The sequence below is a fragment of the Girardinichthys multiradiatus genome, chromosome 15 (genome assembly GCF_021462225.1).
Source record: "Girardinichthys multiradiatus isolate DD_20200921_A chromosome 15, DD_fGirMul_XY1, whole genome shotgun sequence".
In the NCBI taxonomy this organism is placed as follows: Eukaryota; Metazoa; Chordata; class Actinopteri; order Cyprinodontiformes; family Goodeidae; genus Girardinichthys; species Girardinichthys multiradiatus.
The window spans coordinates 12913851-12936327 of NC_061808.1; the positions used below are offsets into that span (position 1 = coordinate 12913851).

The 22477-nt window shown below is 41.2% G+C and overlaps 2 protein-coding genes across 4 annotated transcripts in view; one reads left to right on the forward strand and one right to left on the reverse strand.

The window, feature by feature from the left end:
* The window catches only part of capn3b (calpain 3b), an 18641-nt gene extending 12967 nt beyond the window's left edge, over nt 1–5674 (forward strand). The window contains exons 15-23 of one of the 2 annotated variants that reach the window (XM_047388239.1): nt 1147–1233; nt 1416–1493; nt 1584–1641; nt 1736–1800; nt 4102–4170; nt 4247–4325; nt 4438–4554; nt 4818–4876; nt 5348–5674. In XM_047388239.1, the coding sequence (XP_047244195.1) occupies nt 1147–1233; nt 1416–1493; nt 1584–1641; nt 1736–1800; nt 4102–4170; nt 4247–4325; nt 4438–4554; nt 4818–4876; nt 5348–5374 (639 nt within the window). In that variant the 3' untranslated portion in view covers nt 5375–5674. The remainder of the gene's footprint in view (nt 1–1146; nt 1234–1415; nt 1494–1583; nt 1642–1735; nt 1801–4101; nt 4171–4246; nt 4326–4437; nt 4555–4817; nt 4877–5347) is intronic. The other variant, XM_047388240.1, reaches the window with a different exon arrangement.
* On the reverse strand, nt 5604–22456 carry znf106b (zinc finger protein 106b). 2 transcript variants are annotated; one of them, XM_047388236.1, is made up of 21 exons: nt 22348–22456; nt 21879–22033; nt 21728–21789; nt 19033–19236; nt 17669–18919; nt 17262–17592; nt 17115–17181; nt 16546–16700; nt 16395–16455; nt 15206–15860; nt 15070–15119; nt 14863–14996; nt 14438–14572; nt 10466–10582; nt 10193–10384; nt 8970–9032; nt 8698–8817; nt 8367–8438; nt 8205–8276; nt 7971–8117; nt 5604–6571 (listed from the first exon to the last, which is right to left on the reverse strand). In XM_047388236.1, exons 2-21 carry the CDS (start codon nt 22002–22004, stop codon nt 6515–6517), a joined length of 4071 nt encoding a protein of 1356 aa, XP_047244192.1. In that variant the 5' UTR covers nt 22005–22033; nt 22348–22456; the 3' UTR covers nt 5604–6514. The 2 variants fall into 2 exon arrangements, with proteins under 2 accessions (XP_047244192.1, XP_047244193.1); XM_047388237.1 differs by having other exon boundaries at nt 21879–22062; nt 22348–22433.
* Nucleotides 22457–22477: the final 21 nt, after the last annotated feature.

Here is a 22477-nt window from a genome sequence, read left to right on the forward strand (position 1 = left end):
ATGTCCAGCCATCAGTTTGTGACCTCATGTTATGCAGCAGGACAATGAATGATCCAACAAGTTAACCTCTGAATGGCTCAAAAACTAAAGTAAAAGAAGGATATGGAGTGGCCTAGACAAATTCCAAGGTTTAAATCTGATTGAGATACTGTGGCATGACCTTAAACAGTCCTTTCATGCTTAAAACCCCTCCAAATGTGGTTATATCAATGAATTACTCAAAGACTGAGTCAAAATTCTTCCAGAACAATTTTTAAGTCTCATTGCTAGTTCTCGCTTGATGGCTCTTGTTTCTAAGAGGGGTGAAACAAACAGTTTTTAGTGGTTTAGGGGACAATGCCTTTTTCATATTGGATTATAAAGATTTTTTACCTTCATGAATGAAATCATCCTTTGTTGTTTGTTATTTTTGTCTGATATTCAGGCTTGTTCCATGATCTGAGTTAACTGCAACAAACAAGTAAAAACATTACAAATCTGTCAGTACAAATATTTTTTTCACTATTTAAATCAATGAAACTTTATTTATACAACACTTTCTATACAGTCAAATGTATCCCAGAGTGCTTTACAGATGTTAAAAACTGAAGGACTGACATTTAACCACTAAAGACATACAATGAAATTATCAAAATAATCAAATCAAGTAAAAAAGATAAAACAAGTATGTGTAGTAAATCAATGAGAAATCAATTATAGAAACAATACTGTGAAAAAGTGTTTTCAACTGTATGTTATGGGAATGTTAAGAACTGAATGAACTATAATTACTTCAGTATTAGGAGATATACAAATACAATGTTCACAATGTCTATTTGTACCCCTGGTTATGAGTAGAAAGCCTTAAAATAAATAAAATGTTTAGATTATAATTATAATTCCTCCTAGCGATACTTCAAAATGGGAAAGGCAGGAGAGCATGTCATTCAAACAAGCTAGGTAAAATGAGGACGGTATCGGATGTAAAAAGCTCATTGTTGGCACTGCAATAAAAGCTGAATTTATTTTAAGGCTTTTTAGATATTTTTGCCAGAGGTGCCAATATTTATTTAGGGCACTGTAGTTATATTATGCAACTAACTCTTGTTTTTGTCTTTTATTGCCCCTCTGCTCTCTTTCATCGTGGTGGTGTCACACATATGCCAGCCTATTGTGTTTGTATCAGACAGAGCGCGTGCCAACAAAGAAATCGAACATGACGGCATTCAAGGGGAGGGGAGGAAGAAACCAAAGGTACCAAAACTTTATACTTTAATGCATCCAAATGTACAGGACATGAGAAGTATGGCATTAATGGCTAATTTTAAAACCTGGCCCTTTAAATGTTAAAAATCATTCCTTCCCTTTAAGTGTTTATATAAATTTCAATATATCATTTTTGTTAGTGACTTTTTTTCTTCTCATTCATCTGTTAGCAGAAACTGTTTCAACCTGAAGAAGAGACTGAGGAAGAGAAAAGGTTTAGAGCCATTTACAAACAGATTGCGGGTGAGGTACGTATATATGCAGGGATGAGGCGGACTTAGAGAGGCTTTTATGTCTTGACTGTGCTTACCTGGGCAAATATTTCCTCCTTCCCGTAGGACATGGAGATCTGTGCAAACGAACTTAAGAAGATCATGATGAATGTTCTTTCTAAACGTAATGAAAAACAGCTCACCATTGCAGCATTGTTTATAGCACCTATGTTAAATTGTTTTATATGAATCTATGCATTTTATTTTGTTTTATATAGATAATGAGATAAAGACAGAAGGCTTCAGCCTGGAGACGTGTCGAAGTATGATCGCCTTAATGGATGTATCCTTTAAAGTCCCCGAAGGGCGGCGACCTGCATGTTCTAGATGTTCGACAGACCTGAATCAAATCATTGGTTCAATACCAGGCCTCTTGGCAACTTGAAGACATGTTGAGGAGGTACAATTGGCCAATTTAAATCTGTCACTGACCCTTGAAGAGGATTTAGCAGAATTTTCATATTCAACTTCAAAATGTACCCACTAAATATCCAAACTTACAGATTTACATACAACTTTCCAGGTTGGATTCAGCAGTCAGAGCATACTCTTATGCCCTTATAACATAAAACAGATGTTTTGTGGAAAAATAACACCTTACACTTACATAGAAACAATGCAGCTCATATATATATATATATATATATATATATCGTGTCCAGGGTGTACCCTGCCTCTCGCCCATAGACTGCTGCAGATAGGCACCAGCTCCCCCGCGACCCACTATGGAATAAGCAGTAGAAAATGACTGACTGACTGACTATATATATATATATATATATATATACACACACACACACACACACACAGTACAGTTTGGACACACCTTCTCATTCAAAGAGTTGTCTTTATTTTCATGACTATGAATATTGTTGCTTCACACTGAAGGCATCAAAACTATGAATTAACATGTGGAATTATATACTGAACAAAAAAGTGTGAAACCACTGAAAATATGTCTTATATTCTAGGTTCTTCAAAGTAGCCACCTTTTGCTTTGATTACTGCTCCGCACACTCTTGGCATTCTGTTGATGAGCTTCAAGAGGTAGTCACCTGAAATGGTTTTCACTTCACAGGTGTGCCCTGTCAGGTTTAATAAGTGGGATTTCAAGCCTTATAAATGGGGTTGGGACCATCAGTTGTGTTGTGCAGGAGGTGGATACAGTACACATCTGATAGTCCTACTGAATATACTGTTGCGGACAATACGTTCATCCGAGTCACCAGCCTCAGAAATCGCAGGTTAACAGCAGCTCAGATTAGAGAACAGGTCAATGCCACACAGAGTTCTAGCAGCAGAAGAGGTGAACGGATGGACTCTACATGCCTGGTTCCCACCGTGAAGCATGGAGGAGGAGGTGTGATGGTGTGGGGGTGCTTTGCTGGTGACACTGTCGGGGATTTATTCAAAATTGAAGACATACTGAACCAGCATGGCTACCACAGCATCTTGCAGCGGCATGCTATTCCATCCGGTTTGCGTTTAGTTGGACCATCATTTATTTTTCAACAGGACAATGACCCCAAACACACCTCCAGGCTGTGTAAGAGCTATTTGACCAAGAAGGAGAGTGATGGGGTGCTACGCCAGATGACCTGGCCTCCACAGTCACCGGACCTGAACCCAATCGAGATGGTTTGGGGTGAGCTGAACCGCAGAGTGAAGGCAAAAGGGCCAACAAGTGCTAAGCATCTCTGGGAACTCCTTCAAGACTGTTGGAAAACCATTTCAGGTGACTACCTCTTGAAGCTCTTCAACAGAATGCCAAGAGTGTGCGAAGCAGTAATCAAAGCAGAAGGTGGCTAATTTGAAGAACCTAGAATATAAGACATATTTTCAGTTGTTTCACACTTTTTTGTTCAGTATAAAATTCCACATGTGTTAATTCATAGTTTTGATGCCTTCAGTGTGAAGTTACAATATTCATAGTCATGAAAATAAAGACAACTCTTTGAATGAGAAGGTGTGTCCAAACGTTTGGTCTGTACTGTATATGATAATATACCATTACTCTTATGTTAATCCGCATCTCTAAGTGACTGTTGGTGGTAAAGTCCTTCCTGTCTGTTAAAATAAAGAATTAGTTCGTCAATAAACAAGCAGGTGAGGAAGTTGTTAAAATACGGTGGGGGGATATTATGGTTTGGGGTTTCCATGGTGACTCAGGGACACATGTTGAATGAATTCTCTACTGCAATAAAAAGTGTTTTGGTGAAATGTGGCACAACCAGTCAGAAAGCTGAACAAGAAACAGACTTTCCCACAAGTTAACAAATCCAAGAAATTCAGAAAAACAGGAAACTGAGTGTTGTGAAAGAAACAGTTGTCAGTCCTTCAGTAATTTAGATCAGAGAAAAGTTATTTTACACTTAACTTCTAGAAGTACCCAGAATAATTTTACTTTTTGCTTTTTACTCCCATTAAAACAGTTTCTATCAAATTGACTTAACCGGATTACATTAGTATGAAAGCACTATTAAAATTATTTGGATTTTATGTAAATTTTTTCGCATTTTCTTTGTTGGAAATAATAACCAAACCACTGCATCAGATTATTTTTCTGTGACGGACTATTTCTCAGACTGACGGATCGGGGAAGTTGAACTTCCAGGAATTTAAACACTTATGGAAAAAGATCAAGGCGTGGCAGGTTGGAATAATTTAGCTCTAGTTTATTGTCTGCTGATGCCGACAAGTTTTGGCTTAAAATATCTTCACTTTTGCAGCTTATCTTCAAACGGTATGATGAAGACAAATCCTGCTCCATCAGCAGCTTTGAGATGAGGAACGCCGTCAGCGATGCAGGTGGGAGGGAAACTATCAATCAAACATAGACACTGATATTTGGTCTACGCTCTAACTCATATCAGACACAATAATCTGTACATCTCTGGGTTCAAAAAAACTGTCCCTGCAGGGTTTCACCTCAACAAACAGTTGTACGACATCATAGCCATGCGATACGCAGATGAACACCTCAACATTGATTTTGACAGCTACATTTGCTGTTTTGTGAGACTAGAGGGCATGTTCAGTAAGTCAATATATTACTACGCTTGGTTGCTACATTTACCAAAACATACTAACTACATTACTAAGGTCCTACTGAAGCAAAAAGTGGAAAATAACCAGAATAAAAGAGTTTATAGACAGATTTCCTTATATTCCATGTGTGGGAAGTCACTGTTGTCACAAAAAAGGCATAAACTTGATCAGGATAAGCTACAGGAATCCCTGCATGAGTGCAAGAATAATAAAAATAAAGCTCTTATTTGGCTTTATCTGTTTATTTTGCAGGGGCATTTAATGCCTTCGATAAAGATGGAGATGGAATAATCAAACTGAATGTCCTGGAGGTAAGCTGCATTCTGTATTTCTCTACCTTACGTGTGATTCTGTTTCACTCCTTTAAAAGTAAGTCTGCTTTTAGTAGCCATTAACAAGCTTAATATCGTACAATCTGACCATAAAACATCTGGCTTGTCCATGTGGGCGTCTGCAAATTTCCTTTAAAGGCGTCACTTTTCTGGTCAGCGTCCTCTCAGTCCATGTTAATGTGAACTCACTTCAGTCTGGGAAGGATCTGGGAGTGGATCAAGCAGGAAGAATACTTTGATTCAAATTGTTATACATCCAGATTTTAGTGCATAAATTCCTTTGCACTGGGTTTGCTGGTTCCACATCATGTGGTTTGTTGTTTGGGCACAGCCCAATAATTGAATTCCTCACCCAGAAACAAGGAATAAATTAATTTGATTACTTTTTAAAACCACAGAGAGATTCTGTAAAATATATATTTTTTGTGTTACTGTTTCTTCTTCTTTCAGTGGCTTCAGCTGACCATGTACTCCTAGATGTTGTCCAGGACAGCCAGCGATCTACTAGATCACACCTCAGTTGAGACTTTCTGTCCAGTTAGTGCAGTTAGAGAGAGGTTGTGGTGCTAAACTTTTGCTTAAGCATTTATCCTTCTCTTGTCAAAGTTTTAACTTCAGCTCTGGGGAACAAAACAAAAAAAAAAAAGATTAAAGATTAATGTTATAAATTTGAAAGAACCTGTTTAAAAGAATAGAAATAAACATGGAAAGTTTGAATTTTTATTGATGTAAACATACAGTAAGGATTAAAATAAATACATACTGTGGGGAATATAATACAAAGACTGTGACAAGACTCCTTCAGCGTCTATAAAAGTTGCTCTTGATTCCCTCAGAAAAGGTATGTGGGAAAATGCAGAAATATAAAGATGTTGTTGCTATAAATTAGTAAATGCTCAGCTACAAAAAAAAAATCTATGTAGTGGACATGAAAGCTGGATTACAATCATGTTTCCTAAAAAAGGTGCATTTCAGCACATTATTTATTCATTTCATTATTATCAATACAGAAGAGTTTCTCCACAACTCTGGGCAGCTTCTATCTGAGTTGCATTGTTGGCTTTTTTCAGTCACTGTTGATGAAAACACCCATTTTAAAAGGCTGAGATGCAGAATCATGTAATTAGTCCTCAAAAACGGCTCAGGATTAGTGACCAGTCGGTTGATGTTTGGTTCATGACTATATCTGCTGGTTTAATAAAGTTATTACATTTATGTTTGTAGCTAAAACAGCATCTGGTGTAATTATCCCACAGTTGAATGTGGAAATGAAGTGAAAGTGTCTGTTTCATGTATGAAGTAATGACATCTGGCTGTTTATTAGATGTTAACAAACAAGTATTTGGAAAAAGAAGGGTTATAAATACTTTCCACCATGATGATGAAAAAGAAGCTGAAACAGGGAATCCTGTGAAAACTGGGAAAAGACGAGGTTGCTCTTAATGTCTGATGCCGCAGATTTTCCCCAGGAAAAAGCCGGATGTGATCATTTAAACCCTAAATCTGTTCTGGGGTATCAATAGGAGCTGTGTCTCTACAAAGAAAAGCGAAAAATCTGGAAAGCAAAAGCCTGAGCTTATCAACATCATCTTCTGCAGAGCTTCAACTCCTCTCCTGTCAAGGCTGAAGCCCGATGTCACCATCAACGTGGCTCTGCATGTGTTCGGGCAGCTCCTGCAGGAAAAACCCAAACACAGCTGAGTACCTTTCAAAGTCAACATATTTAAAAGGAAATGGTAAATGACACGATGCATAAAGTCAAGCTTTTCCACCACATTTCTGAATCCCTTTCAGTGCAGGAAATGTCTAAAGCGCTGAAGCCACGTTAACAGAAAACAGTCTGAGCAGCTGTTAAATGCAACAGGATCAGGTCCTCTCTTCTCATTTTATATAATTCATTTACATCTACAGTGCTTTGCGTCAAGTTGTAATGCTGCTTGAACGTTTCACATTTTGTCACATTATAACCATAAACCTTAACGTTTTCATGTGAAAGACTAAAGGTCTCGCCGCAGACGCTCAATTGGTTTTAGGTCTGGACTTTTAATCGCCGTTATAACTCGCAAATATGCTTTGATCTAAACAAGCGGCGTCCAACAAGACTCGGGAGCGATTGTTCTTCAACATTTAGATGTACTCCTCCTCCAACACACCTGAATGAAACAGCTGAATTTCCTGCTTAGCATGTCTTCAAGTCCTGCAGAAGCCTGATCTAGAGCCATGCATCTGATTCAGGTGTGTCGAAGCAGGGACATATCAAAATGCTGCAGGACAGCGGCTCTTGAGGACTGGAGCTGAAGACCACCTCAGATCTGAACCGGTCCAACTGACAGTATTTTTAGTATTGTTGTCCTATTGGAAGGTGAACCTCTGCCCTGGTCTCAAGTCATTTGCAGCCTCTAACAGGTTTACTTCCAGGATTTAGTATTTAGCTCCAAACACCTTCTTGCACGCGTTTGCTGTGTCTCTTATATGGCTTGTGGCACCTCAAAATGAACTTCTTACCAGTGTCTTTCTTCTTGCCACTACCTTAAATGCCTTGTTTGTAGAGTGCATGACTGATAGTGTTACTCTCAGTAAATTCTCCCACTTGGCCTTCAGGTCTCTGCAGCTCCTCCAGAGTTACCATGGGCCTTTGGTCTAATGGTAACTATGGATGAGCTAAAATCCCAATAAAATACATTGAGATTTGTGGTTGTAATGTGACAAAATATGTAGAGGTTTACAGAGCATGAACAATTTACAAGGATGTATGAATATGATCCCATGTCTTCCAAGCATGCAGAAAACATCAGTCTTCCAGATCAGTCTCAATGCCTTGTGATTACTGTGCTAGCATATTTTTAGGGTCTCGGCAACACATCTGGTGCGTGCAAATAACGAAATATTCTGCTCTTATTGAAGATGAACAGATTCTTATCAAAATGCTTCTCATTGTGTTGTTTTAGCAAACGTACCCAATGTGTGACTTAATGCAAACCCTTTAAATAGACCCATGTAGCTGGTATTTTTAGGTTTTTTGTGTCTAAAACAAACCAATTACTTGAAAACACAAGACTTAGAAACAGCTCACCTGTCTGACTGACTGCTGTGTGCTGAAAAAACGGTTGCACTCCTTCCAGCGACATTTGACCGTCTGCAGATTTGGGTTGCTGTGGTCTCCAACGAGGTGCTGAGAGAGATGCTCTGGAATGCCAAAGATCAGGAAGCAACTCTGCCACTGGACAGAGGACAAATACAATCAGACAGTACAAAAACAAAGCCAGTGTGAGCAGGTTAAAGCTTCCTTCCTGTCTCCAGTTCTTACCCAGCAGCGGTAGTTTTTCATCAGGTTCAGCTTTACAGCTTGAACGCTGCCGTCGTAGCAGCCTGTGTAGATCTGTGTGGAACAACTGATGGCGTCAATGCATCTTTTCACTGTGAAAATCCATCATCGATGCTTAATGTGGCCTTGTTTTAGTCCACTTACCACACTCTTGTGCACAGCCATGCACATCACCATGTCACTGTGACCCCCGTAGACCTGCAGACGATCATGGGACTACAAAACAGACCAAAAAACATATTTGGTTAAAGTGGTTTCTTCCCAACAGTTTCAAAACTGCAAGTAAATAAGGAACTAAATGTGTGTTTCAAAACAGTTATGAGTAACAAATATTCAGAAAAAGGTAAGATTGACTGATTCTCTACTCTTTTCGTGAATCTTTAGAGTAATGCAGATTCATTTTCCCTAAAACGTTCTATTAAACCCATGAATTCACTTGGAAGATAATCTCAGGATTTAATGAGGCCATGAATACCTGCAGCTCATAAACCCGAACCAGTTTATCCAGACAAGCCGTCACCATCACTTTCCCGAGAATGACGATCGATGTGACAGCATGACCGTGACCCTTATAGATCCGAACCAACTCCCCCGTCTATTAACATCAACAGAAAGCAGGAAGTTGAAAAAAACAGATTTAGAAGGTCATAAATAAAGACCTAAAAATCATGCACCCATACTGATTGCACACTGGGGCTAATAAATCGGATTTTTTCTGAATGTGGCCGATTAAGCAGGAAGACTTACATGGATGTTGTGGGCATGAACAGATGTGTCACTGGAGCCACTAAAAACCAGATCATTCACCACCTGAAAACAACAGAAGACGTAAACCTAACCCAACAAATAGCAACACTTTTATTTAGATGCAACAGATGCTTGAGAGACAACAGTCTTATCAGGAATATTACTGTAAGACAGCTAGAGAATAATACAGTGTAATGATTTTCTCAGGTCAACAATAGTGTTTTGCAAAAGTATTTAAGCACTTTAAACTTCTTCATATTTATTGAAATTACAACCTCCAACATAAATGCAGTTTATGTAGAAGACAAGGAAAAAGCAATGCATAACCCAGAAGTGAACGAAAAAAAAAAAAGGATACATGTGTTCAATTTTATTTTTCAAAATAAACCTTAAAAAATTGTGGCGGGCATTTATATTGATTAAAGTCCAGAGCAGCCAACTGCCTTCAGGGAATGTACCCGACAGGTCAGGGATAATGTTGTGGACAAGCTTAATTATTTTCTTGCTCAGAAAACCCTGAACAAGCAGCCAGAGCTACAATGAAATTTAGATCCAAAACCTATTTCATGTGTTAGAATGGCCCAGTCAAAGTCCAGGCCTTAATCCGATTCAGTGGAAGTGATGTTCACAGACACTTCATCTAATCTGACTCAACTTGAGCTGTTTTGCCAAGAAAAATGGACCAACGTGTCTGTAGATGTATGCAGCATAAAACCCTCTAAATTACTTACAGTTGTTATTTACAAGGAAATGGGGCTCTACGATCCAGGGGACTAAACCAGCATCACTTTTCTTCGATAAGACTACTTTGTGTTGATTTACCACATTAAAATGCATTACAGTTTGTGGTTGTAACAAGACAAAATGTGAAGACGTTCAAGGGGTATGAATTCCTTTGCAAGGCGATCTGGATTTTTACTTTATCAATGCCATATGAGCAAAGATAAAGCAATAGGATTTATGATGAATTATAATGAATATATAATGCTGTAGAAAGCTGCGTCAATTAATTTGTCTAGAGGAGAAAAAACGGATGGCTAAAACATTAGCTTGTGCTCTGAACCACGCCCTAAAGAAATACCTTTACAGGGATCTTTACAGGGTGTTTACTAAGACTAGGGTCTTTAGCTATAAACCATCTTACTGCCGCAAAAACGATCCTCATCTACACTGACAATAAGAACAGAAATGTGTTATAATAGAGAACGGTGTGTTCTCCTCACCTTCATACAGAGCACAGTCTTGGTGTGACCTTCCAGTGTCCGCAGCAGCAGGCCGCTTTTAGCGTCGCGCACGCTAATGGTGCTGTCGTACGATCCGACTAGCAGCAGGCGCCGGGCGCCCTCCTGAGCCGTGCCAAGACAGCTCACGCCTCGCGGGCCATGGCACTCGAACACGTCCAGCTCCTTCAAAGTCTATACGAGGACAGGCGAGAAACAATCCGCCTTATTCTGCAGTCTCAAATGGTCCAGATTTGATGTGAAATGGCTGCTCACCTTCAGGTCATGGCTGATGACGGATCCGCTGGCGAGCCCAACATACAGGATATTCCAGGCTATGTGCAAACACAGAACTCTGTCTGGTAGAGAGATCTGCTCAAGGCACTTCTTAGACTACAAATGGAGAAAAAGAAAAGATACCCAAGGAAAAGAAAGGTGAGTCACTATTGAGAATTGGGTCTAAAATGTCTGATTCTTTCAACCTTCAAGAGATATATTCCTGGCTTTTTTATAACAGCCTTAATGTTTTAACCTATTCATCGACCAAAGCCATCTTTAATGGTAATAAAATCAGAATCAGAATCAGTTTTATTGCCAAGTTCGTACATACAAACAAGGAATTTGACTCCGGTACACTTTGCTCTTTTGGTCTGTTTTTGTATTACAGAATATACTGGTCCTTCTCAAAATATTAGCATATTGTGATAAAGTTCATTATTTTCCATAATGTAATGATGAAAATTTAACATTCATATATTTTAGATTCATTGCACACTAACTGAAATATTTCAGGTCTTTTATCGTCTTAATACGGATGATTTTGGCATACAGCTCATGAAAACCCAAAATTCCTATCTTACAAAATTAGCATATCATTAAAAGGGTCTCTAAACGAGCTATGAACCTAATCATCTGAATCAACGAGTTAACTCTAAACACCTGCAAAAGATTCCTGAGGCCTTTAAAACTCCCAGCCTGGTTCATCACTTAAAACCCCAATCATGGGTAAGACTGCCGACCTAACTGCTGTCCAGAAGGCCACTATTGACACCCTCAAGCAAGAGGGTAAGACACAGAAAGAAATTTCTGAACGAATAGGCTGTTCCCAGAGTACTGTATCAAGGCACCTCAGTGGGAAGTCTGTGGGAAGGAAAAAGTGTGGCAGAAAACGCTGCACAACGAGAAGAGGTGACCGGACCCTGAGGAAGATTGTGGAGAAGGGCCGATTCCAGACCTTGGGGGACCTGCGGAAGCAGTAGACTGAGTCTGGAGTAGAAACATCCAGAGCCACCGTGCACAGGCGTGTGCAGGAAATGGGCTACAGGTGCCGCATTCCCCAGACCTGGGCTACAGAGAAGCAGCACTGGACTGTTGCTCAGTGGTCCAAAGTACTTTTTTCGGATGAAAGCAAATTCTGCATGTCATTCGGAAATCAAGGTGCCAGAGTCTGGAGGAAGACTGGGGAGAAGGAAATGCCAAAATGCCAGAAGTCCAGTGTCAAGTACCCACAGTCAGTGATGGTCTGGGGTGCCGTGTCAGCTGCTGGTGTTGGTCCACTGTGTTTTATCAAGGGCAGGGTCAATGCAGCTAGCTATCAGGAGATTTTGGAGCACTTCATGCTTCCATCTGCTGAAAAGCTTTATGGAGATGAAGATTTCATTTTTCAGCATGACCTGGCACCTGCTCACAGTGCCAAAACCACTGGTAAATGGTTTACTGACCATGGTATCACTGTGCTCAATTGGCCTGCCAACTCTCCTGACCTGAACCCCATAGAGAATCTGTGGGATATTGTGAAGAGAACGTTGAGAGACTCAAGACCCAACACTCTGGATGAGCTAAAGGCCGCTATCGAAGCATCCTGGGCCTCCATAAGACCTCAGCAGTGCCACAGGCTGATTGCCTCCATGCCACGCCACATTGAAGCAGTCATTTCTGCCAAAGGATTCCTGACCAAGTATTGAGTGCATAACTGTACATGATTATTTGAAGGTTGACGTTTTTTGTATTAAAAACACTTTTCTTTTATTGGTCGGATGAAAAATGCTAATTTTGTGAGATAGGAATTTTGGGTTTTCATGAGCTGTATGCCAAAATCATCCGTATTAAGACAATAAAAGACCTGAAATATTTCAGTTAGTGTGCAATGAGTCTAAAATATATGAATGTTCAATTTTCATCATTACATTATGGAAAATAATGAACTTTATCACAATATGCTAATATTTTGAGAAGGACCTGTATCTAACAGAAAAGGTGCATTTGCAACATCTGTATCCTGTTGTTTTGTACTCTATTGAATGTTCATCAGAGAAACAGCCTGGGGGAAGAAACTGTCTTTGTGGCGGCTGGTTTTAGTAAACAGTGCTCTGTAGCGACGGCCTGAAGGTAAAACTCTAAACAGTTTATGTGCAGGGTGTGTGGGGTCTGCAGAGATTTTAGCAGCTCTTTTTCTGACCCTAGACCTGTATAAGTCCTGGATGGAGGGAAGGTCAACCCTGATTATTCTCTCTGCAGTCCTGATTATTCGTTGCAGTCTGGACCTGTCCTGTTTTGTGGATGAGCCAAACCACACTGAGATGGATGAAGACAGGACAGACTGAATGATGGCAGTGTAGAAGATCACCAGCAGCTCCTGTGGAAGGTTGAACTTCTTGAGTTGCCTCAGGAAGTACAGTCTCTGCTGGGCCTTCTTTCGAACAGTGTCTATGAGTGAAGACCATCTCAGGTCCTCAGAGATGGTGGTTCCTAAGAACCTGAAGTGGTCCACGGTCGATACAGTGTTGTTGAGGATGGTGAGGGGGGTGTATGGGGGTGGTGTTCTCCGAAGGTCCACCACCATTTCCACAGTCTTGAGTGGGTTCAGTTCAAGGTAGTTCTGACCGCATCAGTGTATCAGCCGATCCACCTGCTGTCTGTATGCAGACTCATCAACGTCCTGGATCAGTCCAATGGCAGTGGTGTCGTCTGCAAACTTAAGGAGTTTCACGGATGAGTCCGATGAGGTGCAGTCATTTGTGTACAGAGAGAAGAGGAGTGGGGATAGAACACACCCCTGGGGGGCACCAGTACTTATTGATCTGGATCGGGAGAAGATGCTCCCCAGTCTCACCTGCTGCTGTCAGTCTGTCAGGAAGCTGTTGATCCACTGACAGGTGGAGGCTGGGACGTTGAGCTGGGTGAGCTTCTGGTGGAGGATGTCTGGTATGATGGTGTTGAAGGCCGAGCTGAAGTCTACAAACAGGATCCTGGCGTACGTCCCTGGGTGGTCGAGGTGTTGCAGGATGACGTGTAGACCTAAGTTAACAGCATCATCTGCCGACCTGTTTGCTCGGTAAACTGCAGGGTGTCCAGCAGGGGGCCTGTGATGTCTTTCAGGTGCTTCAACACCAGCCGCTCAAAGGATTTCATGACCACAGACGTCAGGGCTACAGGCCTGTAGTCATTTAATCCTACGATGGTGGGTTTCTTGGGAACCAGGATGATGGTGGATTGTTTGAGGCAGGAGGGGATCTCACATTTCTCCAGTGACTTGTTGAAGATCCTTGTGAAGATCGGAGCGAGTTGATGTGCGCAGGCTTTCAGACATGATGGGGAGACGTTATCTGGTACTCCAGCTTTCTTTGTTTTCATGCGCTGAAAGAGCCTGTTTACATCTTCCTCGGAGATCTTTAGTGCAGGCAGAGGATCTGATAGTGTAAATATCAAAGCTTCCTACTAATTTATGGCAGATAAATCCCACTTACAGATTACAGATGAAAAAGGGCCCAGATTCTCATGTCTTTACATAAAAACCACCTGCCAGACCATCACATTCAGCCAGTCAAACACAAATGAAATGCACAGTAGGCTTTACTTTAACACTGGCAGCATCCCCTAGAGTGCACCGCCACAGGAGCTTAGTGTTTTTATCCAGTACTGCACCAGTTCAAAACATAGGACCAAACTTTCAAGACAGGAAATTAGAAGGCAGGTTGATTCATATAGAAGCGATCAGGTTAAAAGAAACCTAAATTTGTTGGGATAACATTTTCTGTTTTTATTTCTCAGTTTATTAATGACTCGGTTTTCATCTGATGTTTGACACAGTTTCTGCATTTCGTTCCAGTTTTTGAAACTGAACTAAATAAAATTTTTGGTCCTTAAAACTTAAAAGTAAAACTTTAGCTTGTTTTGCAAGGATCAGTTGAAGATAACTGCGACACTCATTTTTTGCACTTCAACATTTTTTTAAAGACATTTTAGTACCTTTATGCTGTAACAGCGGATAGTGTGGTCACTGGATCCAGTGTAGAGGCGTGTTGGCATGTTCGGAGGGGACGACACCAGCAGACAGTTAACCTTGTTCGTGTGACCCTCAAAAACTGCTTCGCACTCTCTGGTCTGCATCAATGAAAAGACGTTTCATAGCTTATTTCTGAGAACAACTGAAATGCATCCTAATGTGGACGATATCACCAGACTCAGTTCATATCATTGAGATCAGAGATTTCATACTATAAACTTTCTGGTTTTGTGAAAAAAGTCAGTTGTAAAATGGAGAATAAGCTAATTAGCAGCAGTAAGTAACAAAAAATATGGCTTTACAATAAAGTACATTGTAATATCTAATATTTATTCCTACAGAAACCCTGTGTTTAATAAAGGCTACTCTTGAATTTCCAACAACATACCACCAGACTGTAGGCCCGGGCCGTATTGTCTCCAGAGCACGTGTATAACCGTCCGTCGTGGATTTGAAGGCCGTGGACGGGACCGGCATGATTCGAAAAGGCTCCTAAAGATGGCTCATCTTCCTCCACAGACTCTGAAATATCATCACGTTTAGGCACAGTGTTTCTCAAGCGGCGCATTTAAAAAGAAAGAGGAGATACCCTCACCTGCAGGGTGATTGGCATCTTTTGTCGGATTAACTGCAGGCTGAAATTTCCTGGGGGATTCAAGAAACAGAGGTTGGCAAAGCAGAGGCATTCCATAAAAGTTCATGTCTCCCTCAGCGACTCGATCCCACCTCACCTCTCTGTTTGCCATTGCTGAGACGTTTGCGTGCTTGCATAACTGAACTCCACATTCACAGACATCTGAGGATGCGCTGGAGCATCCGTCTCCGCAGATTCCTCCCATTCCGACTCTTCAATATCTATGACATCCATGTTGGAGCAATTGACCACCTCCACTGAGCTGTCGCTCTCGTTGCCCTCGTCTACATGAGATGCTTTCTTCTGCCTTTTTCCAGCCAACTTGTCACCTGCAGGCTCATTTCCCGTATCTTGTTCAGTCCCTTCGACAAAATCAGATGGATGTATTTCCATTTCCAGGACCTCTGTCTTTACACACTTCGATCTGTCCCTCATCCCCTGCTCTCGCTGCCTGGCAGATGATTCAGGAAGAAGTGCATGTGCTGAATTGGAGCCCTCAACTGTGGGTTGAACAGCAGAGGGTAAGAACTGCTGACTCGCCTGTCCAGCTGCAACTGAATGAGTAATTTCTTGCTTCAACGACACAGCCGGCAAACCAAGGGGAGCTGGATGAGGCAGAGGGATGAAAGAAGCCGGGGTTCCTGCTGGATGTTGCTGGCTCAGTGAGGTAGCAAAGGAAGTTGTTGAGATGGTGGACGCAGCACCAGGTGAGAAGGTGGTGGGGCTCTCGGCTGGACTAGCTCCAGAGTATCCTTGTGTTAGAGGTAATCAGTATTATCTGTTATTAGTCATAATTATTTATAAATCTATTTCAATTCTTAGTCTGGAAGGCCCGCTGGAAGGAGCAAAGCAGCCTAAATTATGATGCTCTCTACTCTGTGATTTATAATTGGTAAGAAGTTTTACAATAAAAATGGAGCTTCTTTGTTTTTATACCAATGTTTTTTTTACAAGATTATGCAAATGATTTTTTAACAATAAGATGTTAAAAACATGATCAAAAAGTCTGTATCTTGTGATACGTTTAAAAACAAAAAAATACAGAAATTTCAAATATTTATGTTCAGATTTTTAATTAATATTAAAGTGGCATTAACTTGTGTGAAATAGCTTTTGTTCAAGTTGCAGTGACCATCTAAACAGCCAAAATGTTTATTTGCTCTCTTGGGTAAATGGCTTTCCATTTTGGGATCACTACTGTAATCTCCACCATCAGATGGATCAGAGTGCTTGTATTATTTTTGTGAATAAAATCATCATTTCATAAAGAACCTAGATTATTTTACCTTGCATTCCCTGCAGGATCTCAATGCGCTTTGCTCTCAGGCTGTTGACCTCACCTGTAAACTAAAACAAACAAAAAGAAGAAACCATTAAGTTACCATCTCTGAAAGACAAACAATTATAATGCTGCATTTTTCAACAGCTGGCAGAGACCTGCTCTTTCAGAAGCAACAGACTTTGGACCTCTGCGTATGCGGCTTGCAGAGCATTGCGAGCCTGAATCAGGGACTTGTCCAGATTCTGCAGCGAGTGGCTCAGCTCGTCCTCCCTGAGCGAGACAGCCAGCAGCTGGTCCATCTGACTCTGGTCTGCATGACGATACAGGACATTTAGGAATACAGCATGGTACACTCTGACCTACGCAGCTTATTATGGAGCACATACAGTATGGTCTAACGTGTTTTTGGAAATTAAAGACATGGTTTCCTTCACAAATCTTGTAAGCAAGTCACTCCAAATGAACAAGCACCAGAGTTTCTCATCCCTTGAAAAGTAACACCAAAATCAGGTTTTTACTTTACCTCCGGCGGTACGGTGTGGCTGGTTCTTGTTTGGTCTTGTTTATGGAAGTTTGCTTTAAAAGTTTTAAACCTGAGCATACATCACATACATGCTTGTTTTCTGGTTTGTAAACCACAAACCTTTTGAGTTTATTTATCCCAACTTTCCAACAGTTAAATGATAGAGATTATTCTTGATGTTAGAAAAAGATTTCCAAGTACCTGAATTATCCTTTTTTGATTTTGTTTTCTTCTTTTTACAGCTAGATCCATCAGAAAGGCCATCCTCCTGCAAGAATAGCCAATAATGAAGTTCCACCAGTATAAACAGCCAGCAAACAGGATCATGCAGTTAAAAACCCAACTTACTTCCACTGTAGAGAGCACCCTCTTCTTAGCATTGCTTCTGTTGCTCACATCTTCGGCCTCATCTTCCAAATTTGGTTCCATTTTCACATAAACTTTTTCTGCTGTCTTGCTGCTGCCGCTTGCCTGTGGCACGTCGGGCTGATCTGAAGAGTCCCACGTCTGGGAATCTGACCAGGTTTCACTGAGACGACTGGCATGTGGAGAAGCAGGAGGTGGGACTGAGGGGCTGTCCGGAAACGATTCCCAATGAAAACCCTCAGACAGAGGCATGTCAGCGCCCTGCAGAGGGCTTTCATTGTCCGTCGGCTGCTTTCCCAACTCGATTCCAAACCTGTACAAGCAATAAAGAGATGTTAACTAAGAGAAGAGCTCAAACTAAACACTTTATGCCAGGAGAGTGTCCTCACCGGGGCCTTCCTTTTAAAGTATTCCTTTTCATGCTGTTGTACATCTCGATCCAGCTCAACTTGCTTCTGGCTCCTGATAAGTGAAGCAACTTGTCCAGGACAGGTTTACATACAGTCTCTTTCTCTGCCTTAGCCGTACAGGATTTGTGAGCAACCTGGACTTTACAAGGTATGCTCATATTGGGCTCAGCGGGCGTCATTTTGGCTCTGAATCGGCTGACAGAGGTCAAAGCATTGCTGACCTCCTGAGACTTTGCTTCATTGTCGTTCACTGGGCCCTCTTTTAATTGTGGACTCTTCGTTTCGTTGGTTTCTTGTGTCTCTTTGAAATGTGTCCGTTTCTGCTTAAGAGGAGGGCCAGTTGAAGGAGAAACACAGCTGTCAGCAGGTGGAGCACGGGTGCTGACCTCAGCTGGAGGTCCTGCCGGCTGCTCCACATCGCTACAATCCACAGCCTGGACATTCCCATTCTGCCGTCGGGCTTCTCGAGCCGCCCTGCACGGCTCCCTGACACCCAGCGCTCTTCTGATTTGCTTCAGCATGGCAGTAATGTCAATGTCCCTTACAGGAGCTGGGCTGCCAGATTTGTTTTCGGAATTCTCTAGAGCCAAATCGTTTGAACTTTCTGGCCGAACCAAGTTGCTTTTTCCGTCTTTTGGCTGAGCTGATTTCACTCTCTCAGCTTGGTTGTGATCAAACACGATGGCTCCATTCTCAGGGAGCTTATCGCTGGTGAAGGAACAGTCTACTGCAGGATTCTGCCGGCTGGAGCTGCTCTGGCTGACTGTAGGCATCATTTGTTTGGACGTGTCAGCAGGAGCCTTATGGTAGTTATTTGGAGAAGTTTGAAACCTGTGACCTTTTAATTGGTGGCACTGGTTACTGTCATAGTACCCATTATAAGACTGGTGGTACGGCTGCCAACCATAATGGTAATTATTAGGTTGACCCTCAGGCACTCCTGGGTGATAGGGGGGTCTATAGTTCTGATTAGGAAATATTCTGTATGGAGGAGGAATTTGCTTGTGGAAAATTTTGTTCTCCTTATTTTGAATGACGCCATAGTTGCTTCCTGGGAAGTGTGTTTGCTCCCACTGATTTGGAGGTCTCCTTTGCATCTGTCTGGATTTTTCCAGCATCTCTGTTTTAAAATCCATATTCCTATTTTGGATGCCAGACTGCTGCGTCTTTGCGCGCCTTTGTCCAGCTTTCTGCTTTCGTTTCTTTTTAGCCTTCTTCATTGCTTTCCTCCTGGAAATACAAACAACCATTCACTCTGAGTATTTAGAAAGAAATGGAAGCAACAAAATAAACTCACTGTTTTATCCATAACAGAGAAAGCAATAAACAAATGAAGATCTTACTCCTCTTTCTTGAGGGTCTTGTTTCTCTCCAGGATGCTGTTTATAGTACTTGAGCTCAGAGTCTTGAACAGAGAAACAGGCTTAATGTTTTTGGTCTTCAGGTTCTTAAACCTTATTTGGTGCTGAGCTGTTAGGATGTGATTGCTGTACTCATTCAAACCCAGGGACTTTATCTTACATGCCTGGCAATCATGAAAGGCATCTCTGTCCATATGAAGATAGAAATAAAAAAATCAGATATCACAAAATACAGATATTAGACATTTCAAGATTTTTAAAGAAAATATAGACTTTAACAGAAACATGCATTTCAATATGATGATGTAAAACCATAATCACCTAATGCTGTGTTATATTTTGGGGTTTTTCTATGGCTTGTTAAAACATGGCTGGGGACAACTTTTAGATAATGGTTAAAGAAAAAGCCTGGAAATACAAATATCTTTTCATAATAATCCAGACCTGAAAACTTCCAAATCAAATTCCAAACACCATAAGACCCTGACCCAATCAGCCAGAGATGCACCGATAACATAACACTGATTTCTGGTTTTCTTTGAGTAAGTTTATGTTTTAGTGAGGTCATTGGGCTGTGCTGCCCTGACTGTCAATAGGCTATACCTAAACAGTTGGTTCACTCCTCTTTATAAAGGAATAGCCATCTTGTTCTTGCAGCACGAATTCTCAATAAACACAAAAATAATAAAGCTTTAAAGTTGTATGTCCTGGCATTTCCTAATGATAACTGCAAAAATTAACACCCTAATCTGTATGTCTTATAGCGATTGGATCCGGGGTGGGTAGCTCCAGTCCTCGAGCTCCGGTGTCCTGAAACTTTTACAGGTCCTTCTCAAAATATTAGCATATTGTGATAAAGTTAATTATTTTCCATAATGTCATGATGAAAATTTAACATTCATATATTTTAGATTCATTGCACACTAACTGAAATATTTCAGGTGTTTTATTGTCTTAATACGGATGATTTTGGCATACAGCTCATGAAAACCCAAAATTCCTATCTCACAAAATTAGCATATTTTATCCGACCAATAAAAGAAAAGTGTTTTTAATACAAAAAACATCAACCTTCAAATAATCATGTACAGTTATGCACTCAATACTTGGTCGGGAATCCTTTGGCAGAAATGACTGCTTCCATGCAGCGTGGCATGGAGGCAATCAGCCTGTGGCACTGCTGAGGTCTTATGGAGGCCCAGGATGCTTCGATAGCAGCCTTTAGCTCATCCAGAGTGTTAGGTCTTGAGTCTCTCAACGTTCTCTTCACAATATCCCACAGATTCTCTATGGGGTTCAGGTCAGGAGAGTTGGCAGGCCAATTGAGCACAGTGATACCATGGTCAGTAAACCATTTACCAGTGGTTTTGGCACTGTGAGCAGGTGCCAGGTCGAGCTGAAAAATGAAATCTTCATCTCCATAAAGCTTTTCAGCAGATGGAAGCATGAAGTGCTCCAAAATCTCCTGATAGCTAGCTGCATTGACCCTGCTCTTGATAAAACACAGTGGACCAACACCAGCAGCTGACACGGCACCCCAGACCATCACTGACTGTGGGTACTTGACACTGGACTTCTGGCATTTTGGCATTTCCTTCTCCCCAGTCTTCCTCCAGACTCTGGCACCTTGATTTCCGAATGACATGCAGAATTTGCTTTCATCCGAAAAAAGTACTTTGGACCACTGAGCAACAGTCCAGTGCTGCTTCTCTGTAGCCCAGGTCTGGGGAATGCAGCACCTGTAGCCCATTTCCTGCACACGCCTGTGCACGGTGGCTCTGGATGTTTCTACTCCAGACTCAGTCCACTGCTTCCGCAGGTCCCCCAAGGTCTGGAATCGGCCCTTCTCCACAATCTTCCTCAGGGTCCGGTCACCTCTTCTCGTTGTGCAGCGTTTTCTGCCACACTTTTTCCTTCCCACAGACTTCCCACTGAGGTGCCTTGATACAGCACTCTGGGAACAGCCTATTCGTTCAGAAATTTCTTTCTGTGTCTTACCCTCTTGCTTGAGGGTGTCAATAGTGGCCTTCTGGACAGCAGTCAGGTCGGCAGTCTTACCCATGATTGGGGTTTTGAGTGATGAACCAGGCTGGGAGTTTTAAAGGCCTCAGGAATCTTTTGCAGGTGTTTAGAGTTAACTCGTTGATTCAGATGATTAGGTTCATAGCTCGTTTAGAGACCCTTTTAATAATATGCTAATTTTGTGAGATAGGAATTTTGGGTTTTCATGAGCTGTATGCCAAAATCATCCGTATTAAGACAATAAAACACCTGAAATATTTCAGTTAGTGTGCAATGAATCTAAAATATATGAATGTTAAATTTTCATCATGACATTATGGAAAATAATGAACTTTATCACAATATGCTAATATTTTGAGAAGGACCTGTAGATGTGTCCTTGGTCCAACACGCCTGAATTAAATGGCTAAATGATCTCTTAAGTATGCAGTCAAGTTCTGCACAGGCCTGGTAATGAGCTATACATTTAAATCAGGCGTGTTGGACCCATCTAAAAGTGATGCCCACCACTGGATTAGATCATTTTGTTTCATCAATTTAGACTAGAGATCAAGGGTGGGTGGCAATTTGTATCCCAACACACTGTATGTCACTGGCATACAATACAAACAAGCTGAATATCAATGTTTTCTGCCACAAATAAACTGGTACCTACTTTCCCAACACCGTCTCCAGCTCATTGTGATGCTGCATGCTGTGCATATGATCATGTGCATCCTGCAGGTGATTGACAATACCGATATAAATATACAATTATTCAGAAAAAACTGCAACGTAATTCAAAAGTAGTAAGTACAGCCACTTACATTTTTTAAATAGAACTTGCGACATAAAATGCAGTAGTTTCTCTTCGCCTTTTTTAACGATTGTGGAGCTTTCTTCTTCATTGGTGTTTTCTGCGCCTTTTCTTGTTTGGGTTGTACGCCTGCCATTTCCGAACGAGTGACAACCTCGGTCCAAACTGCAAATACTCAACGTTTTGACCTCGGTCTGGCAACGGATTTAAATAATAATGATACCAATGCCACCACGGAAATACGCCGACGGATTGGTCAGGAAGCAACTAAAAGGCTGAGATTACAATTTTTAAACAAATAAACCCATGGCAACGTGGTTTCAAAGTCAAGAGTTTCGACAGTTTTAGCCCGTTTAACGTTAGCATCTGCACTTTAACAGTCTGCAAAACGACTTAAATACACTGCTAGACTAAATCAAGAGCATTTAAGCAAAGATTTAAAAACCTCAGAACAATAATTAGACAAGTGTTGTAAATACCTGACTAATTTCACATGGCTTTGAAACCCCGACGCTCTTCTTTACACCGCCATGTTTGCTTACGTATTTTACGTCCAATCCAGGCCTGCCAACCGTTTAGCACCGGAAGTTTGATCCGTTAGATCTACAA